Source organism: Gymnoscopelus microlampas (genome assembly GCF_963454915.1).
Source record: "Gymnoscopelus microlampas genome assembly, chromosome: 8".
Classification (NCBI taxonomy): domain Eukaryota; kingdom Metazoa; phylum Chordata; class Actinopteri; order Myctophiformes; family Myctophidae; genus Gymnoscopelus; species Gymnoscopelus microlampas.
Window position 1 is genome coordinate 48,577,807 of NC_139945.1, and position 19,300 is coordinate 48,597,106.

A 19,300-nucleotide genomic window follows, 5' to 3' on the forward strand; every position below is an offset into this window, starting at 1 on the left:
ATTGGGGTGACTCTGACCGCGTTCTTGCCAAGATGTTTTAATGAGTGGGGTTCCCAGTGAGCTCCAGCACATAATAACCAGCGGATGAATCCCCAACTGAACGTAGTAGAGATGAGAGCCGAGGCTAATCAGTAATCTCCCCAAAGGGGTCTCGGTGAGAGCAGGCAAAGGCCGGTTTAAACACCAGTCAGCACAGGACCCAGTGGGACAGGATCTTTACGGAGCGCTCTAATGCCACGGATAGTGCGGGATATCGACTGATCAATCAATACACTCAACTGCTGCGGCTGAGCCAGACTCCACCTCAGTTCAATAAAGCACAGTTCTATCTTCAGTCTCTGTCTGGATAGATGGCAGAGATTGATTACAAGGCATTTGTCACCACTGTGACAGTCTGCGAGAGGAATAGGTAGCATTCATTTCCTGTGAGAGCGCTCTCCCAATTGCTTCTGGGCATTTTTCACGGTGCAACGTCTCAAGGTCTCACAAATTACAGCTTTACTTGTTGGGTCGCTCGTAAAAATAAGCACGTGCAGCTGTATTTGGGGTGGATGCTGCATGCTACAGTACGGCGTTTAACGTTCTGATCCATGTTTGTGTGTCTAGGTTCATAGATGTAACTTTTTGTCACATAATAAATCCATGCATGTTAAATGACAGAAGAGGCAGGCAACAAGACATGACTGACGCACCAAGGCAGGTTACTCTGAAACAGGACATAATTAATTCAACCTAGGCTGCCTGCGATTGGTACATTATGTATGAGGTCTATTACCATAAACATGCATGTCTTCACCCTTTGGCTCATTCATTACTTTGTGTAGTGTCAAGGGCGGGGGGTGGGGGTTGTAGAGCTGACTCGAGTCTCCTTCAAAGAGTTAATTGCACAGTAGCACTTTGACGAAACTGTAGGTTCAGCAAGCATCAGCTATGGCATCACCTTAGTGTTACAATGCAGGACATATTCTATTTGATACAGCAGAGCATCCAGTTGAATGGAATACATGATGACACTGAAGGATCTTACTGACTTTTTTTTTTCACTGTTTGTTTTTCTTCCCTGTACTAGTAGTAGCAGTTACTGTAATATATACCAGGAAATGCAATTCTTCAAAGAGCACAGGGCTGTAATGATTCAACTTGAGCTTGTCAAATCCTTTATTGTACATTTCTGCATTAATCTGTGCACTAGTCGAAACACAGAGGTGTTATGGAGGAGCTGCTTGCAGAGAGAAAAATCACTAGTCATATTTGTCTCCGCCAGGAGACTATGTTTTCACTTTCCGTCCCCCCCCCCTCGGCCAACATTGGTCAAGCCTCACGTGACACGTGACAATACGTTGAAAGAGTGTGCTCTGATTGGCTAGTGAGACGCATGACGTATAGCGGCCTATAAATAGATGTGTCACTTTGAAAGAGTCTGTGTCTCTTTCAAAGTGAGGTAAGACAGGAATAATCACGAAATGGCTGAGAAATGGCGGAGCAATACATTATGTAGACACACTGGTGTCATCAAAATACGTAATATAAATAGCTTAGACAGGATTAATCAATATTTGCTGGCGGAGACTTGTGCTCCGAGGAGCACATTTTCTAGTTTTATATTATTTTCCAGCATTTCTCCTTTATTTGCATAGACAGAGCACAGAGACTGGAGGAGCGGGAGAGAGAGAGGGTATGAAATGCCACAAAGAGACTTGGGTAGGGTTCGAACACGGCAAGCTACAGGAAAGACTATATAGCCTTATTTATCTATTTTTTTGGAAAATGATTTTTATTCAGATTTTCGTTTTTATCTCTAATAATATAAACGCCTTAAAGGGGCGCGGGCGGAGTTTGGTATATTATCGTTTTATCTGCTATGTTGCAGCTATGTTCTAGCAGACCACCAGTCCAATCCAATTCCAAGTTTGCAGAAAACTCTAGCCTTTGCATCGTGTATCTCTCATAGCGCTGCCTATAGCTGCGGTGTCGCGGTGCGGAGCGACAGCCGCTTGACACCGCAGTTATGATTGCCGCTCTGTGGATTCGCCTATAGCGACAGAGAAACTTAACAGAGAATTTAAAACAAAATAAAAAAAGGAATAAGACTTTGTCGTGCGAGTGATTTAGTGAAGTTGTTAACCCTGCCGACGACTGGATGTTTTATGAAAAGTTGCGCTGTGATGGAATACGGGGAGCTTGCTGTTACTATGGATATGTATTGTATACAGTCATTACATCGGTGATCGCGACAGTGGTGAGTGACATTGTTTGTACAAGTACGTATGTATCCATATAGAATCCCATGTGCATCCCTGCGGTGCGGTCGGTGCGGCTCTATAAATAGGAATATAATTAATGCGGTTGGATGACAGATAATGAACGTGTACACGCGGATTCGGGTGAGGAAAAAACCCATCCGTGTATCTCTTCTGTCTCCGATGTGCGGGCCAGGCTACTAGAAGTGAGGGCTGTGTAGCGGCCCGAACCTCTAGTAACATACAATCACACAGACAGCACATACAAAAATCTTAATTATAATACAAAACACCATATAACAAAGCATAAACACACACACACACACACACACACACACACACACACACACACACACACACACACACACACACACACACACACACACACACACACACACAGGGAAAGAAGAAAGTAATTATACATCGTATAAGACTTCTATCCTTATTTAAATGATCTTTCCAGATGAGCCATATTTGTTTTTACAGTTGTAGCCACAATAAACAATACTGATGATCACCTTTGTTGACATTGTCTTTCCATTTCTGTCACTGTTTAATATTCATATTTTAGGATGGTCGTTTTAATTAATCTGCAGCAAAACTGCATGAATAAAGCAGCCTTAATCCTCCTATCCTTATTCCATGTCCTTTTGCCATCATAGCATACTTCAAATCAGTCAAAGACAACAATGTAATAAGAGATTCTCATAATGAGCCCCTGTGGCCCACAGCCCATTCTCCAAAATAACCATTAAAATGTCCTGCACTTTGTGATTGCCTTCCCGACGGGAGGAAATTGGAAGCAATAGATCGTACCTGAGGATTAGAACGGGGGAGAGGTTGATTAGATAGTGAGATCTTGGTGGGATGTCATTGGCCACTGGAAAGGATATTGTATGCGGGTAGATGGTATAACCCCCCCCCCCCCCCCCACACACACACACAGACACACACACACACACACACACACACACACACACACACACACACACACACACACACACACACACACACACACACACACACCCCACCCCCACCCCACTACCACAGGACTGCTGCATGAGAACCCTCAAAGACCGAGTGGATCCACGCTTTCACATGTCCTCCGTTTTGGTTTTACACCCGTGCCCGTTTCCTGTCGAAGCACTTCAAGGTCATTTGAAAGCACAGTATATATAACTAAAATGTGTGTGAGTGCATGTGTAAGCACTCATGTGTGAATGTGTGTGGCAGACAAGCGTGGCTGAATCGTTTTATAACCTGTGGAGTATATATTAAAAGTCTTGTGGTGCGCATACCGGAGACTGATCCAAGCCGATCCGGACCTATCTCGCTCTCATCTGAAAATAAGCTGCCTCTGTTTCTCGCTTGTGACTCTGATGTTTACAATGAGGCAGCAAGTGGTGGCTCACTGAACAGAAGTCAAACAGCTCTATAGACAGCCGTATTCAATGCAACAACCGGTCCTCTCCTCTCACTACCCCCTCTGTCTGTCTGTCTGTCTGTCTGTCTGTCTATCTCCAAATCACTGGTCTTTTTGTGTTTTCTGTGTCTGTCTCTCTCTGTGTCTGTCTCTCTCTTATAAGCCAGCTTTACACTGCATGAATAAACAACTGATTCTCTCCATGATCAAGCCATACACTGCATATTGTACAGTGTACCAATGGTCAGGCCAGATTTTGAGCAGTCAGGGCTATCAGTCAGTTCAGATGATGCTGTGGTGTGTAAGGGCCCAGGACCCTACTGGAGTACCATCCAGTCAGGGCTTTTAAATGTGTTTGGTGTGCTGTGGTTTGTGGTGGCCAATGAGAGGTGCTTTTACTTTGATGTCCTCACCTCCAACTCTATGAAGCATGTATAATCCCCATAGATCTCATTGTCTTGTCTTTGTCCAGACACTGATTTTCTTTTTGCATCTGCCGGCTAACGGAAACACAAGCAGCATGCTTGTTCATCGATGCTTGTTCTGTTTTTAACACCGCACGCACGAACACACGCACGCACGCACGCACACATTTTTTGCATCTCGTTCTGTACCCCCACCCTCTCTCCTCTCCCATCTCTATCTCTCTCAATCCATCTCAGTCTCCTTTATCATCCTATCCTCCTTGGGCCAGGAAATAATCTTTTGACCATTCTGCACTCCCCTGCCTGGAATATGATATGTCCTTTTTCAGTAGTTCCCTGCATTGGGAGTTTATGAAGGGAAAAATACTAAATATGAACCAAATAAGAACCAAACTGTGTGACAGAGAGGGAGAGAGGGCAGGAGGTTCATTGCCAAGCCAACGTTATTGTGTTTTCCTTCCTGGCCATGTTTTTCTCCTCCATTCACTGTTTGACTGCACTTTAGCCTTCACAATGCCATGAAGGCCTTAGAAGAGTTCAATTAGAGGATTCCACATGGACTCTGTCCATAAACTCTGTTAACATCGCACCAGGGGAGCACGCAAACACAGAGATGCACTTAATATGTCGGCTGGGGAGTCGCCTCTCTGCCGTCTCGCTGTAATTGCTGCTGCCATGGCTCACCTGGGCAATGTTGTAAAAAAACAGACACTGATTGCGGTTGTTCTCAGCTGTTTTTCTCACCGTAATGCCTTTTCTGTTTTTAAATGCTGTGTGCTGGAACACTTTGGCAGTTTATCATATACGTGCCATCCATCACAATCATTCAGTTTAGTGTTCCTTTCCTTTCATTTACTTTACTTTGCTTTACTTTGGTTTAGTGTAGTCTAGTATTTTCCTCTCCTCTCCTCTCCTCTCCTCTCCTCGTGTTTATAGAACTAGACCATACCCGGTGAAGGGCGCAGGCGAAAGTATTTGCAAAGTTGGGGTTAATGCACGTCCTGTCGCGCGGTTTCTCCCCCGCGCGCGCCCCGTCGTGGCGCCCCCCTATTTTTAAGTATTTTTAGTGTTTTTATCAATCTTTAAGTATTTGTACTTTGTTTTTCAACTTTGAAGTATTTTTACTCATTTTCAGTACTTTTAAGTATTTGTACTCATTTTCAGTACTGTGAAGTGTTTTTACTCAAGGTATTTGAGTATTCTCTCCGTCCCTCTCTCTCTCTCTCCATCTCCCTATTTTCACAACGCATCGCGAGGCGTTGTGAGCTTGTAGATGAGCTATTTTCAGTAGGGGAATATGAGCAGCCAAAATGTGCAGTTTGGCTTATGCGCCGAGAACAGACAGTTTATCAGGGATCGAAAGTGAGTGTGTACTGTGTAGTGCAGTGGTTCTCCAACGTTTTTATGTCAAGGACCCCCAAATTGACACTTGTTAGCCCGCGGACCCCCATATGCCAGGGACCCCTCCCCCCCCCCCCCCCCACCCACAGCACGGAGAATGGCGTAGGCATGTTACTCGCCCGCCCCGGGTCCCGTGGCAAACTTATTTATTCAGGCTATGTAGTCAGCCTGTGGCCATGTTTCCCATTCAACCCGAAAAAAAACCCTACGTCCGCTGCCAGTACTGCTCCCGGTTTGGCTCCAATGGGAAACATGGCCACAGGCTGACTAAATAAGCGATTTAAACGGGTAGTTTCGCTGGCGACCTAAAATATTATGCAGCCGACCAAACCTTAAACATCCGTACGGTTTAGAATCTACCATTAGTTTTGGGATACGATGTATACAAAAGGGTAAACAGCGGAGCCTTGGCGGACGTTCGCCCGATCCTGGAAGAGAACGACATAGAACCGTTCTTTATGGAGCTAATATGCATCGTGTGTGGGGGAAAAAATCTGGAGTGTTTACTTTCCACAGTAGAGAGTGGGCGGGGTCTATGGTGTAGCGTCGGTGTTGCCATGTCCGCCGATTGTAAGCGCTTTAGGGCCAATGTTGGTGTTATAGGGTTCGTTTGGTTTGGCCTCGTTTTCATAGACCTTGCTGCTTGTTTCTCTCGCGAAACCTGGCAACGACGCATGCGCAGTTTGATCAAGAGTCCACCCAACCACCACCCAACCACCACCACCACCACCACCGTGAGGTTACTAGAATTATAATAGGATAGTTAATAGTTAATAGTTTGTAGTTTGTAGTTTGTAGTTTGTAGTTAATAGTTTAGTTTAGTTTACAGTCTTGGGAGTTGATCTGATAATATCTTATGGGTAGAATGATGGACTAGCTACTAGTCTGTGTGGTACATTAGCTGGCTGCCTTCCCCACTGTCCATCCATCTGTCTCGCCTCTTCAGACAGACAGAATTCCTCCAGCGTCAGGCTGTATTTTGAGAAAAGTCATGGCCACGCCGGGCCAATTCATTTTACCCTTATGGCTGACACCAGGCAAGGGCAGAGCTAGAGTGACTGACTGGCGGGAGAGTGGAGAGTGGAGGAATAGAAGTCTGCCCCTCTCCGCCATCCCTGGCCTCTCTGCTCTCAGCTCCGTCTTTTGTAGTATAGGCTATTGTGGGCTGAGGATTTGAGGTTTGCGTTTGTGGCTGAGGCAGGCTTTTTAGCTGTGCAGCTGAGTGCAGCACTGCACTTCTGAAATCCTCTCTGGTGGTGGTGGTGGTTGGGGGGGGGGGGGGGTGGTGGTGGTGGTGGGGGGAGGGTTCTGGTTCAGGTGAGCTTTGCTTGATGGGTCAGCTATCAGCTCCATGCAGCCCTGCACATCAGCCTTTGATTTACCCTTCTTCAAGACATACTGTACACACACACACACACACACACACAACACACAACACACACACACACACACACACACACACACGTACGCATGTATGCACGGCATGCATGCACACACACACACACACACACACACACACACACACACACACACACACACACACACACACACACACACACACACACACACACACACACACACACACACACACACTCACACACACTCAGATGCAAATACTGTACACAGGCATGTGCAATGTTCTGATAGCCAATGGAGAAAAAAAGACAGACATAATTTTCACATCACAATTTAGACTTGCACGCATGCACGCACACTTTAATGGCAATACACACACAGATGTGCTGCACATACATACATACAGTACGCACACATGCACACACAAGGACAATTCAGAACTGACAGCACACACTCGTACACACACTCTTTCATGGCATGATTCAGATGTGCAGACACGCACTCGCGTGTGCACACTCTCACACATTCGATTTTGTCATCTTTATTGACAATGTAACATATGTAAAAAATACATACATTAGCCCACCAAAAGGATCAAACGCAATAAAGCCAATGGTTTATTTTGCATTGCGGCCCTTTTACAATATGTGTGAATTATTTAGTGAGGAGTGAATGAATTAGTGTGTGTTTGTGAGTGTGAATGTTTGCACGCAGATGCGCATGTTAGAGTCTCTGTGGGGAGATGTGTGGATATGCCTTCCACACGGGGGTGGGGAGGGATATAGGGAATAAATAACGGCAATACATATATATCCAAACACATAAAACACTTCTTTGTAAGAAGTAAAAAGAAAGCATACCTTTTTGTTGCAAAACTTAGACCTTCAAGCATACACACAAACACATGCACTGTTTCACAGCACAATTCATCGGGTGCAGTCGCACGCACGCACGCACGCACGCACGCACGCGTACAGTATGGCAGAGCCTAATCAAGCGATGGTCAAGTTCTCTCGTTCACAATCACACACATCAATATTTATACGTTCTCTCAGTGTTACGCCATTCTGTTATGTTCTTAACTTTTACTCAACATGGTGATTTTGGCATTCTTTTATTAACCTTTCTGTCTCTTGGTTCTCATTGACCTTCAGTGATAGCTGACTCCATGCCATTCCTTCCTCCCCGAATGTGTGGAATAACAGACACACAATCATACTTTGAACGTTTACTCCAAACATATACTCTACTCTGTATTTTGAGTAAAGTATCCTTACTCTAAGTACTCCTCGTTATGTAACAGTCATCATGGGACTCATACAGACATACGTTCTCCACTACAAACTCAAGTTCAGTGGAGGCATTCACATTCACATTCATTCATACCTACACATTTTTGCTTTATTTAAATGTATTCACTTGACATGTCAGAAACTTTCCCCTCTTCTCTCTGCCTCTACCTCTGCCCCCATTAGGAAACGTACAACATAGGTCCCACATGTATCAAACACTAGATATTAGAGATGTGAAGAGTCGTGCCCGGCATGTCGGTGACAGAATGAGTAATAGGGCTGCAATAATGTGAGGAAGAAACAGAATACTAAACAGGAAGAGAGATGGAGAAACAGAGGAAATGAAAGAAGAAGAGTCTACAAATCGCATCTGTGTCAGAAATTCTGACTGAATCGATAGGGTGATGTTAATAAAGCTGCCCTCAGGCTCCTTTCTACCAGGAGTTGTTCAATCAATTAGAGTGGTCTCGCGTCATGACATCTCATTGGCGTGAATAGAGGTAACGGTAGATATGGCAGCCCTACTGACCTCCAGAAACACAACAGAGTACTGAGTCACAAAACAGTCACAACCAAAGTTTTTATGACGACGGTGACGACCAAATGATCTTTGAGTTTTCTTCGCTTTGCTGAATTGCCAACAAGAACACGGATGCGTTGGGACCGCCCTGGTGGCCATCTTGCATCAATTTATGCAGTATTAGTATTGTACTGATTGTCTCCGCCAGGCCGAAGGCATGGTTCTGCACGTCCGTCCGTCCGTCCCTCCGTCCATCCGTCCGTCAGTTAATCTCCGCCACCGTTGGCTCGAGCGCAGTGAAACTGTGCACACACACACTCCTTAGATGCCAGAGCAGAATCTCTGCCCCAAATGTTTCACATGGGCCTGTTATAGCGCCACCAGGAGGCCGATTTTTGCAAAACAATTGTTTTTGACAGTACTACAGATTATGTCCAAACATCACATATTTCATCCTGATTGGCTAAGCTCGGCTTCCTAAGTTTGCAGAAGTGCTTTGTTTTGAACAAAATGCCTCAAATCATGAACACAGCGTGCGATTTCCGTGAAAGATTGCACGCAAATTCCCACTAGGCCGTGAAAGAAATGCCACTTGAACATTTTCAAATCATCCCCATGGTGGCGCTATAACAGGCCGATTTGTGTTTTTACCTATAACTGCTCCGATCTACTACATGATCTCTATAGTCATGTGATCAAGACGGGTCTGTTTGATTTTTCATATCCCATCCTGATTGGCTAGTTTGCAGGAGTGGCTCCTTTTGAACAAAATGCCGCAAACCATCAACGCAGTGTCCGATTGCGGTTGAACTTGGCACGCACATTCGCACTACGTTGAGAAACAAATGCCACTCTTTTAACATTGGTCTATTATAGCACCACCAGGAGGGCGATTTTTTTTATTACTCCTACATATTTGTCCAAGCATCACGCAAATCGGTACACATTATCTCTATAGTCAAGTGATGAAGACGGATCCGTCCGATTTTTCATATTCCATCCTGATTGGCGAATTCCAAACATTGCTGGCCCACAATAACCTACCTGACCTCGCGGAGACCTGTGCTCCGAGGAGCACTTTTTCTAGTTTATACTCAGTTGCACGTTGGTGTCATGCACCAAAAATAGCGGATATACAAGCTCACAACATTTCATGCTGCAACGCATTGTGAGCTTGTAGATTTTGTGCTTTTTAAAAGCTGTAATAGGCCTATAAATAGATGTCATCCTACTATAATTCTAGTAACCTCTGTCTGTAGTGGTAGGTGAGTGAGTGAAGCTACCCGGTTCTCCTCAGTGGCTGGACCAATTGCTCTGATTTTGCACACAGCCATTGACCATTACCATCTGAACTTAACTGTGAAGCCCGTTTTTCAATTTCATCAAATCTCAGCTTCTTATTAGCGTTTATGTGTCAAACAATGTCGCCTCCCGGGTTGCCAGATCATGTGCGCATATCCCCCCACGGATGCGTCGACCGGGTATGGTCTAGTTAATTTAATTCCTGCATAATTTCACCCGTGGTTTATCCAATATTAATAATTATATTTGATTGACCCAAATCTTCCCGGTGTGCAACACCGGCGTGTGCAACTTAGTATAACTCAGGCTACGCCATGGTTGGCTGAGCAGCATTTGGATCTATCAATCGGCCCCAGAAAGGGATTGATTGATTGATTGAAAACTTCATTAGTCAGAAATGTAAACAGCACGGAGGTACAGTAAGACATTAAGGATCTTGGATGTATAGCCTCTCAAAAGATAGTGGTTGGCCCAAGTCAGCCGAAGCAACCTGACCTTTAGTTCATATTTAATATGAACTAAAGCTGGCTACATCTGCCAACTAAATTGATTAAATTGATTAGCGGTCCATTAATACGTCAACTAAACACTGAAAATGTATTTGGTTCAACACTGAATCTATACAGTGTTTGGAACCATTGGTCGCACCATGTTGCATTACTTAGGCATTCTCTGATTACAATGTAATCCGAGCATTTGGTGCATTTATATAGCGCATTTATCTAAAGCACTTTACAATGTGCATTCAATTCACCTTTTCACTAACCAACTGCAGAGGAAACCATGCAAGGTTCCAACCTGCTCATCTGGAGCAGTTAGGGGTTCAGTGTCTTGTACAAGGACACTGAGAAGCCGGAAGGGGGAGCCGGGGATTAAACCGGGGACTTTCCCGATTCCCAAGCAGCCTCTCTACCTCGTGGGCCACTGCTGCCCTATATGAGTGTCACACCACCCTCTTCAATGGGTCTGATAATACTGTATTCAGCCATGTGCCAGCATTAACTAGTCACCCTTCCCCATTCGGTGAAAGTTATAAATATCACAGACGTTCACTCGAGTGCACATTTAGACCAGAGAATAATTTGGGAACTGTGCTAATTTAGCCAATGATTTGAGGTGCAGTACTTTTATGAATTTGTGTGATCACCTGCGGTTATTAATAAAGGTGTTTGAATCTAAAGTTGAACCTGCAGGTAAACCCAGTTGAACCTTAGTGGTGCCAAGTTTGAATCTGGCTCAGCACCCGTGTCACCTGAGTCATTCCTGCACTCTCTCCCCATCAGACTCCCTAAATGACAAAATAATATAAGTGAAGTAGAAGACTCACGTGTGTGTTGTGAGCACACTGATGAATATGCTGCACAGTTTGGCGCCGACTAACTGCTTCAGAACGAAGAGCTTCTAATCTGCGAATCCCCTCCACTTGCTCCGTTCTTCAGAAACAGTTTGCTTTAGCTCAAACGCTGAAGATGAGAAAGGTGCCTCTGCCTCCTATTCCTCAACTCCATCTTAAGATCACATTGAATCCGCCACCAGAGACAGAAATAGTCATTTGGAAAGACAATTATCAGCACTCGGCTTACTTTGAATTTGATTCGTGGCAATGAATGTGTTATTATTATCTCTACATCCGCAGGCTGGTGGAAATCCTTGAACAGACGTCTCAGTGTTATCACGCCATCTCAATGTTTCTCACTTTCCTCTCATATTGCTTTACCAGAATGGGATTTCTGCACACAGCTCCCCAAGGGAAGAGAAAAATATTGTATTTCTTTATTTCCCTCCATGCAATTTATTATTTTCAACATCATTTCAAACACAACCACAAATTATATATACTGTGTGTGTGTGTGTGTGTGTGTGTGTGTGTGTGTGTGTGTGTGTGTGTGTGTGTGTGTGTGTGTGTGTGTGTGTGTGTGTGTGTGTGTGTGTGTGTGTGTGTGTGTGTGTGTGTGTGTGTGTGTGTGTGTGTGTGTGTGTGTGTGTGTGTATATACTGTACTGTGTATATATGTATATATATATATATATATATATGTATATATATATGTATATATATATATATATATATATATATATATATATATATATATACACATATACACATATACACACACACACACACACACACACACACCTGTATGTATATATCAATGCGTGCATACATACACTGCACTGCACTGCACCTAAGTATATTTCTCATTTACACCTTCACCTTACTTGCTCATCGTTCCTTTCTGTTTTTTCTTCATCCATTGCAATTTCTCTCCCTCATTCAGGCGTGTTGCATAAAACCAATTTTCTGACAGGCATGCAGGGATTGAGGCGATAATGAAATAGCAATAGGCGAGGTGAATGTTAAAATGAGATAAGTGCAAATCCGTAAAGTGTGTGGATGTGTCGTCACTTAAGAAGTTTAGTATTTTACCCTGCTAATAATAGGGAATGTGGAGTATTTCATGTTAAATTCCGTGTAGATGAGGTTAAATGAATCAGATGTTGACAGAGGTTGTGTAGGCTGTAATTGTTTATAATTGCTCCCAAATAATATCCCCTGTATATGGATATAATCTCCTTATCTTAAATGTTCACACTGTTTTCGTTATCTATAATAAATCCGCTCCCCCCCATTTAAACGAGAGCTAGTGCGCTGGTATTCTTTTACCTTGTTTAAACTTTGCTCATCTCATTTGCTGCAACTTTCCATCCATGTTTCCTCCCCTGGCCTGCACGTCCTATTTTGTATTCTCTACTCGACGCTATAATCTCATCTGTGTGAAGACAGACTTTACATGCTCTTGTCTCTTGACCTCCGACAGACCCGCTCTGCGTTCAGACGACCCTCCACCAATCTGCATTCACACCGTCCCTGAAACAATGATTAGCCAGGTGTCCTCGTCACAGAGCAAAAGGGAAGGAACAGGAAGAGGGAGAAAAAATGACTTTCTGTTCAGTATGACGCAGTGTTCAATTTCCTTTCAAACAGACAGACTAATCTCAGGGTTGTCTTGTTCTGCGCCATTAGCCCTGGCTCTTGTGTGATAGCATTTTGTGCAACACAGTGAAGGGTGATTCAAGGTCAGACAATGTGAACAATGTGAATGCATACTGGATTTTCTTCTGAAAGAAAGTTTCAAGGCTAGAGTATTGTCTTTGTGGCTCCTCCGTCAGTGAGTGGGCAAGAGTCGTACAGTGTCATGCAAAGAGCAGGAGGTTTAACCACAACTTTATCATTAGAAACACTGTGAACATGTACTGTATACCCATTTAGAGAATGTTCTATAACAGTGGTTCTCAAACTTTTTCAATCATATCAAGGACCCCCAAATTGTATTTGGCCGTGGACCCCCATCTGAAAATATTTTGTGCCATCCAAAATTCAGTGTAGTACTGTATACTGTTAACAGTCATACCTGAGTGGGTAGAGACTAGGCCTTCTGAGAATCAGAAGGTTACTTATATTTATAAAATTGCAGTAATCAAATTACTGGTTTATTCTGCAAAATATGTCTAATATGTGCCATTTAAAATTTCATTAAAATGTGAATGCTTGTCTTTGGTTATATAATTACAAGTTATGTTTTTGACTGCTGGGTAAACATAATTTTGTTTAAAGCTGTTTTAATATCATAATTAAAAATAACTATTAATCAAGTATTAATTAATTATGAAAATTATCGTTCATTAGTTGCGGCCATACTCTTATCACTGGGTGCTTGTAACTATGTGGCACCATGCGAAGTTATTTTCTTTCTTCTTGTTTTGTTTTACCAGCTTTTGGAGCAAGCTGGTCTGTCGCTGCGCTAGTAGGGTATATATGTATAATATATATATATAGATATAGATATAGATATAGATAGATATTTAGATAGATATAGATAGATATATAGATATAGATAGAAAACGGAAAACATTCTCGTCAGTGGCAGGCTGCGCCTTGGCAGAATCTGAGGGTGGCAGGCAAAGAGTTAATAGACCTGAGGCCAATTCTAAAAACTTCTTCTAAATCCTGACCTAAGTTTTCTGAAAAACTTCAAATATGTATTCAAAATTAAAAAAATATGTATGTTGCTATATATATACTGTACATAGCAACAAGAACCCCAAAAGGGATACCCGGCTTGAAAGGTTTAGTTACGTAATGGGGTTCCAGGTCTAAATTGGTTAACTCTTGAGTATAATTTATATATTTCTTTTTACTTTTTAAAGGATAAGGCTCGCCACATTTTTCTCATTGTCAACATACCCTACAATACATAAATTCAAAGCTCATTGTAGCTCATATCCAAAAAGCTTTCAGAATGTAAATAAGCCAATATGCGTGTGGACATAAAACATTTGCCGTCACTTAATAAAGTTGTTCCAGGAAAAATTACAATTCCCAAGTTAATCGCAATGATGGATTACAGTATGGCGATAAAAAGCTACAGTACGGCACTGGGACAGTTTTTTGGACAACGATGCTGTTTCACGACTTGCAGATATGAGCTATATTTGCTTTGGCAAGATCGACCATGCTTGTACATTAGCACCAGACCTATTCTTTAAATGCCATTTTTCTTGAGCTCATATTGGGAACGTTTTAATGCCAACTGAGCCACACTAAAATGATAACCATCACAAAGCGTTTTTAACTATCAAGACTGCAGGTTAGCCAGCAGTTTTTTGAAATCCCTCCAAAGTTCAGATGGACTTGGTCTTCTGTTTCCAAGGCCTTGTCTTTGTACTGTAGGGTCATTCAGAGTTAAGGACATAGTTACTATTGAAGTCACACATTCTCCTGTTCAGCAGTCTTCACTCAGAGGCTCAAAGGGACAGCCCAGTGTGTATGATCTTACACTCTCTCTCTCTTCTCTTTCCACTGTGTGTGTGTGTGTGTGTGTGTGTGTGTGTGTGTGTGTGTGTGGTGTGTGTGTGTGTGTGTGTGTGTGTGTGTGTGTGTGTGTGTCTCTCTCTCTCTCTCTCTTTCTCTCTTTCTTTCTCTCTCTCTCTCTCTCTCTCTCTCTCTCTCTCTCTCTCTCTCTCTCTCTCTCTCTCTCTCTCTCTCTCTCTCTCTCTCTCTCTCTCTCTCTCTCTCTCTCTCTCTCTCTCTCTCTCTCTCTCTCTCTCTCTCTCTCTCTGTCTCCCCACTGTGTTCCACTTCTCTTGCCTGGAACAGATGTTCCCTGTACTCCATCATTTACTCACCTCCCTCTTAATTACTGCTGTTAATTAACAGACGGCATGAGTATGCACGCACGCGCACACACACACACACACACACACACACACACACACACACACACACACACACACACACACACACACACACACACACTCAGATTCACAACACGTACACACACACACATTGACACATACTCATTTTCTACTCACTCAGTAGAAAAACAAATATATATTTTCCGACTCGGTTGTGTGATAGTGATGATGATAACATAATATCTGGTTTCAATTAGATGTTTATAAAACATTTGGATCTGTGATATCTCAGGTTTCTATTATAATATAACCTCAGATATCATATCACAGATTCACATTTTTTTTGTGCAGAGGAAGGGGTGTGTGTGTGTGTGTGTGTGTGTGTGTGTGTGTGTGTGTGTGTGTGTGTGTGTGTGTGTGTGCGTGTGCGCGCGTGTGCGTGTATGTGTGCACGTGTTTGCATGTGTGTATTTGATACAATACTTGTGTTTGCGTATCTGTGAGCGGGTGTCTATGAGGGCCGGGGCCGTATAGGCCATAATTCAAATTCACCTCTCACACATACTACTGAAATTGTTGCAACCTCTCATATACATTAGTAGAACCTCTCACATACCATAGCCAAACCTTTCACACATACTACAGTAGCTACTGAAAATGTAACAGCACACACACACTACTGAACACAAATAAACTAATATTCACACGCACGCGCGCGCACACACACACACACACACACACACACACACACACACACACACACACACACACACACACACACACACACACACACACACACACACACACACACACACACACACACACACACACACACACAGTAAACTTATATACACTCACACGCACGCACGCACACCCACTCTTACACAAACATGCACACAAACTCAGAGACACACACACAACAGCGACTTTGATCCATTAGTCAACACCGTATCCCAGGGTTCCATCTGTCCCTGCTTTGTGCTCACTCCCCACGTCCACCCAGAGACAGAGCTTATATTTAATGAGGAAGTGTCACTTGAATTATTCAGCTGTCATTTGTTGCTTTCAGAGAGTAAATGGGTGTCAGGAAGGCTCTTCACTCACACCAGAATGCTCTGTTCTCAATTCTCTGATGTGCGGCTGTTTGAGATGAGACGCCTTGTGTTTGTTATGAGCGTATATGAGGCTCTACAGCATGTTTGAATGTAGTTACACATGAGAACAAAAGACAATAGGATAGAATGGATTAGAACAGGGGAGTGCAGACTGGTGTTGTCTAGAAGACAATGGAAAAAGAATAGAATAGCTTAGCTGACAATAGAATAGGATAAATCATATAAATAAATGTATAGAACGGACATTTCCATTCAGAGCAGTTCTGTGGTACCATGTCAAACACTGAAGAAGAAGTAATCAGTCCATGTCGGGCACTTATGTTATGACCTATCTATACTTTTAAATCTAGAATTTAATTTAACTTAGACGAATAGAATGTATTTAAGACTGACCTCTATTGTCTTAAATTGCTAAGGTTCTGGAATTATAAAAAGATCCTTACAGAATGAAAACGATGTCCACACATTTAGATTTGTGCAGACTTATGACTGCATATTGATGACATCTTTATGACTTCATGTCTACATGCCGCGCTCATGACTCGTCTGATTTACACGACAAAGCTGCATTTAATTCAGCCTTAGATTCAGACCCGAGGTATATTGGACCCCATAACGTTGACGGAGTGATAACCCCCCCGCTACCCACCCCTCCCCTTGTTTCCAGACTCTGTGATTATATTTGTGAGGTACATTTATACAGAGCTTGGACCGGTGCCAGGGCAAATTGGATTATGTCTCCCAATGTTCCGTCAAGTGTTATATTATCCCCGAGCCTCTAGGCATAATGTGATTACTTGGCGATGGCCTTTGTTCGCGGTGCCATTATCCCAACGCTGTGTCCGCCTGTTCATTAACAGCACATTATAACTTGTTATACACAACGGCAATGCCACTCTGTCTGCCGCACCACTGCAGGGGCTGCAGCGCCCGGTGTCGGTCTCAGTTATTCATATTGGGGGCTCGAGGTACAAGCAACATGGTACTGACTTTCTTACCATAAATCACCTCTTCACATCATCCAAATCTTTATCTTGGATTTGCGTTTTGTTTTTAGACGGTCCAATATCAAATGGTATAGATGACATATGTGTCCTGCTGCTTTAGTGACAGCACCCCTCAGCATGCAGCCTCTCTCAAGGGAATTCAGATTGTCCTTTCTCCCAGCCAAACTGAGATATGATGTGGTTGATACCATCAGTGGAGAGCCACATGGAGACGAGGCGTTATCCCTTTAGTGTGGATAAGGATATGTCATGCCATGATAAAGGCTAGATGACAAGGTGGCATTTCTCAGAATGTGCTGACATAGCGACCGCAGAGTAGACAGGTTGACAATTATCAGGCTTATCTGTAGTGTAATCCCCGAGTTGTTAGCCGGTTGTTTGACTTTTCCATATTTTTTGTTTGTCGGAATGTTATTACAATGCCCCTGCTACTTCCTTGTGATATGAGCTCTCTAGGTCACTGCTAAAATGTTTCCAATTTTGGAGTGTCCTTGAGGGAGGCTATTTGTGCACAGTAAAATCCTGTGTTGATTTAGCTCTGAAAGTGTAAAACTGGGTGGAATTTACACTTGCATTGTGTTAACCCATTAAGACGGGAACGCATCTGTGTAACCACTTTAACCATTACTTTGGCTATTCAAAAATTAGCTTGAATATATATATATATATATATATATATATATATATATATATATATATATATATATACATATACATATACATATATATATATATATATTATATATATATATATATATGATATATATATATATATATATATATATATATATATATATATATATATATATATATATATATTATATATATATTCAAAGATTTGCACACATTTTCATGATGTTTCAAAAATAGCAGATGTACAAGCTCATAGCGTGGCACTCGGTGACGCGCTATGAGCTTGTATATCTGCTATTTTTGAATATCCCAAAGTATAAGATAATGGCCAAAATAAAAAATGACAGATGCTTTCCCGGTCTTTATGGGTTAAATGAACACTGACTTTACTGTGTCAGCTGAGCTCAGACCGGTCAGATATGCCTAAACAAACCCTTTAAAAATTCTGTCTGGAGACCACGTAAACTTGCTGCCATCTAAATAAAATCACATAAAATACATATACAACGAATAAATAAATAAATATTGGTTTTCTGCTTAGCGTCAACTGAGACCAAGAAGTTTTTAATCACTGTCAAATGTTGAAACACTTTCTGTTTTCTTTCACCAGGTGATGAACGTAAACCTATCGGAGGGTGACAGAGTGGTGTTTGAAGACCTTGGAGGTGGGGAGAACGTCATACTAGCCAACGAGTCCATCCTGATGAGGGGGTTGGTTGTACGAAGCCACAGCAACCAGATCACCATCCGTTTCCACAGTCAGAGGCCCCAGGCTGGCTCCTTCTTGCTGCGGTACCAAGGTAAGGCAGGCCTCGTCTCATGTCCCATCGACCCCTGCACCCCTGGCCTAAAAGTCAAACGTTAAATGTATTTTCTGTTTACTACAGAGCTGGAGAGACAGAAACCCCATGTTACTGAACACGCTATAGCAATGATTAGGCTACTTCCAGAGTATAGAGCCATTTATCACTTAACAAATACAAATTCACTTAGGCTGAATTCACACCAGCTGCTTGCGAGCAAATGTCCATAATGTCAACATTCGCAAAATGCTATAAAATGGGCATGTCCAGGGTATAAGTGTAAATAAGCGTTCCACTGCTCCGTGCGAATCAAAGCCAGCAGCTGCCCCTGGAAGCAGAGCTCACCGACAGGGAAGAGAAGTACAGACACTCGATGCTTGTCCCTGGCAACTTGTTTGTAAACAATACATTTTAGGTAAGAAAAAGGCCATGTACTGTAGTTGCTCAGAGCTTGTGCACCTCCAAAATGGTTCCCCTCGGCCAGAAGCGTTTTTTTGTTTTATTTGTTTAGTTTGGTAAAATCGTTTTTCCTATAATAATCGTTTGGTATATCCATCTTTTATTCAAACCCGTACCACAACTGGCGAG

General features: G+C 42.8%; 1 protein-coding gene across 1 annotated transcript in view; it reads left to right on the forward strand.

The window, feature by feature from the left end:
* Positions 1 to 19,300, forward strand: part of LOC311050395 (seizure protein 6 homolog) — an 81,937-nt gene that overhangs the window by 6,940 nt on the left and 55,697 nt on the right. Inside the window, exon 3 of the mRNA XM_084064468.1 lies at positions 18,520 to 18,709. Coding sequence (XP_083920594.1) covers positions 18,520 to 18,709 — 190 coding nt within the window. The remainder of the gene's footprint in view (positions 1 to 18,519; positions 18,710 to 19,300) is intronic.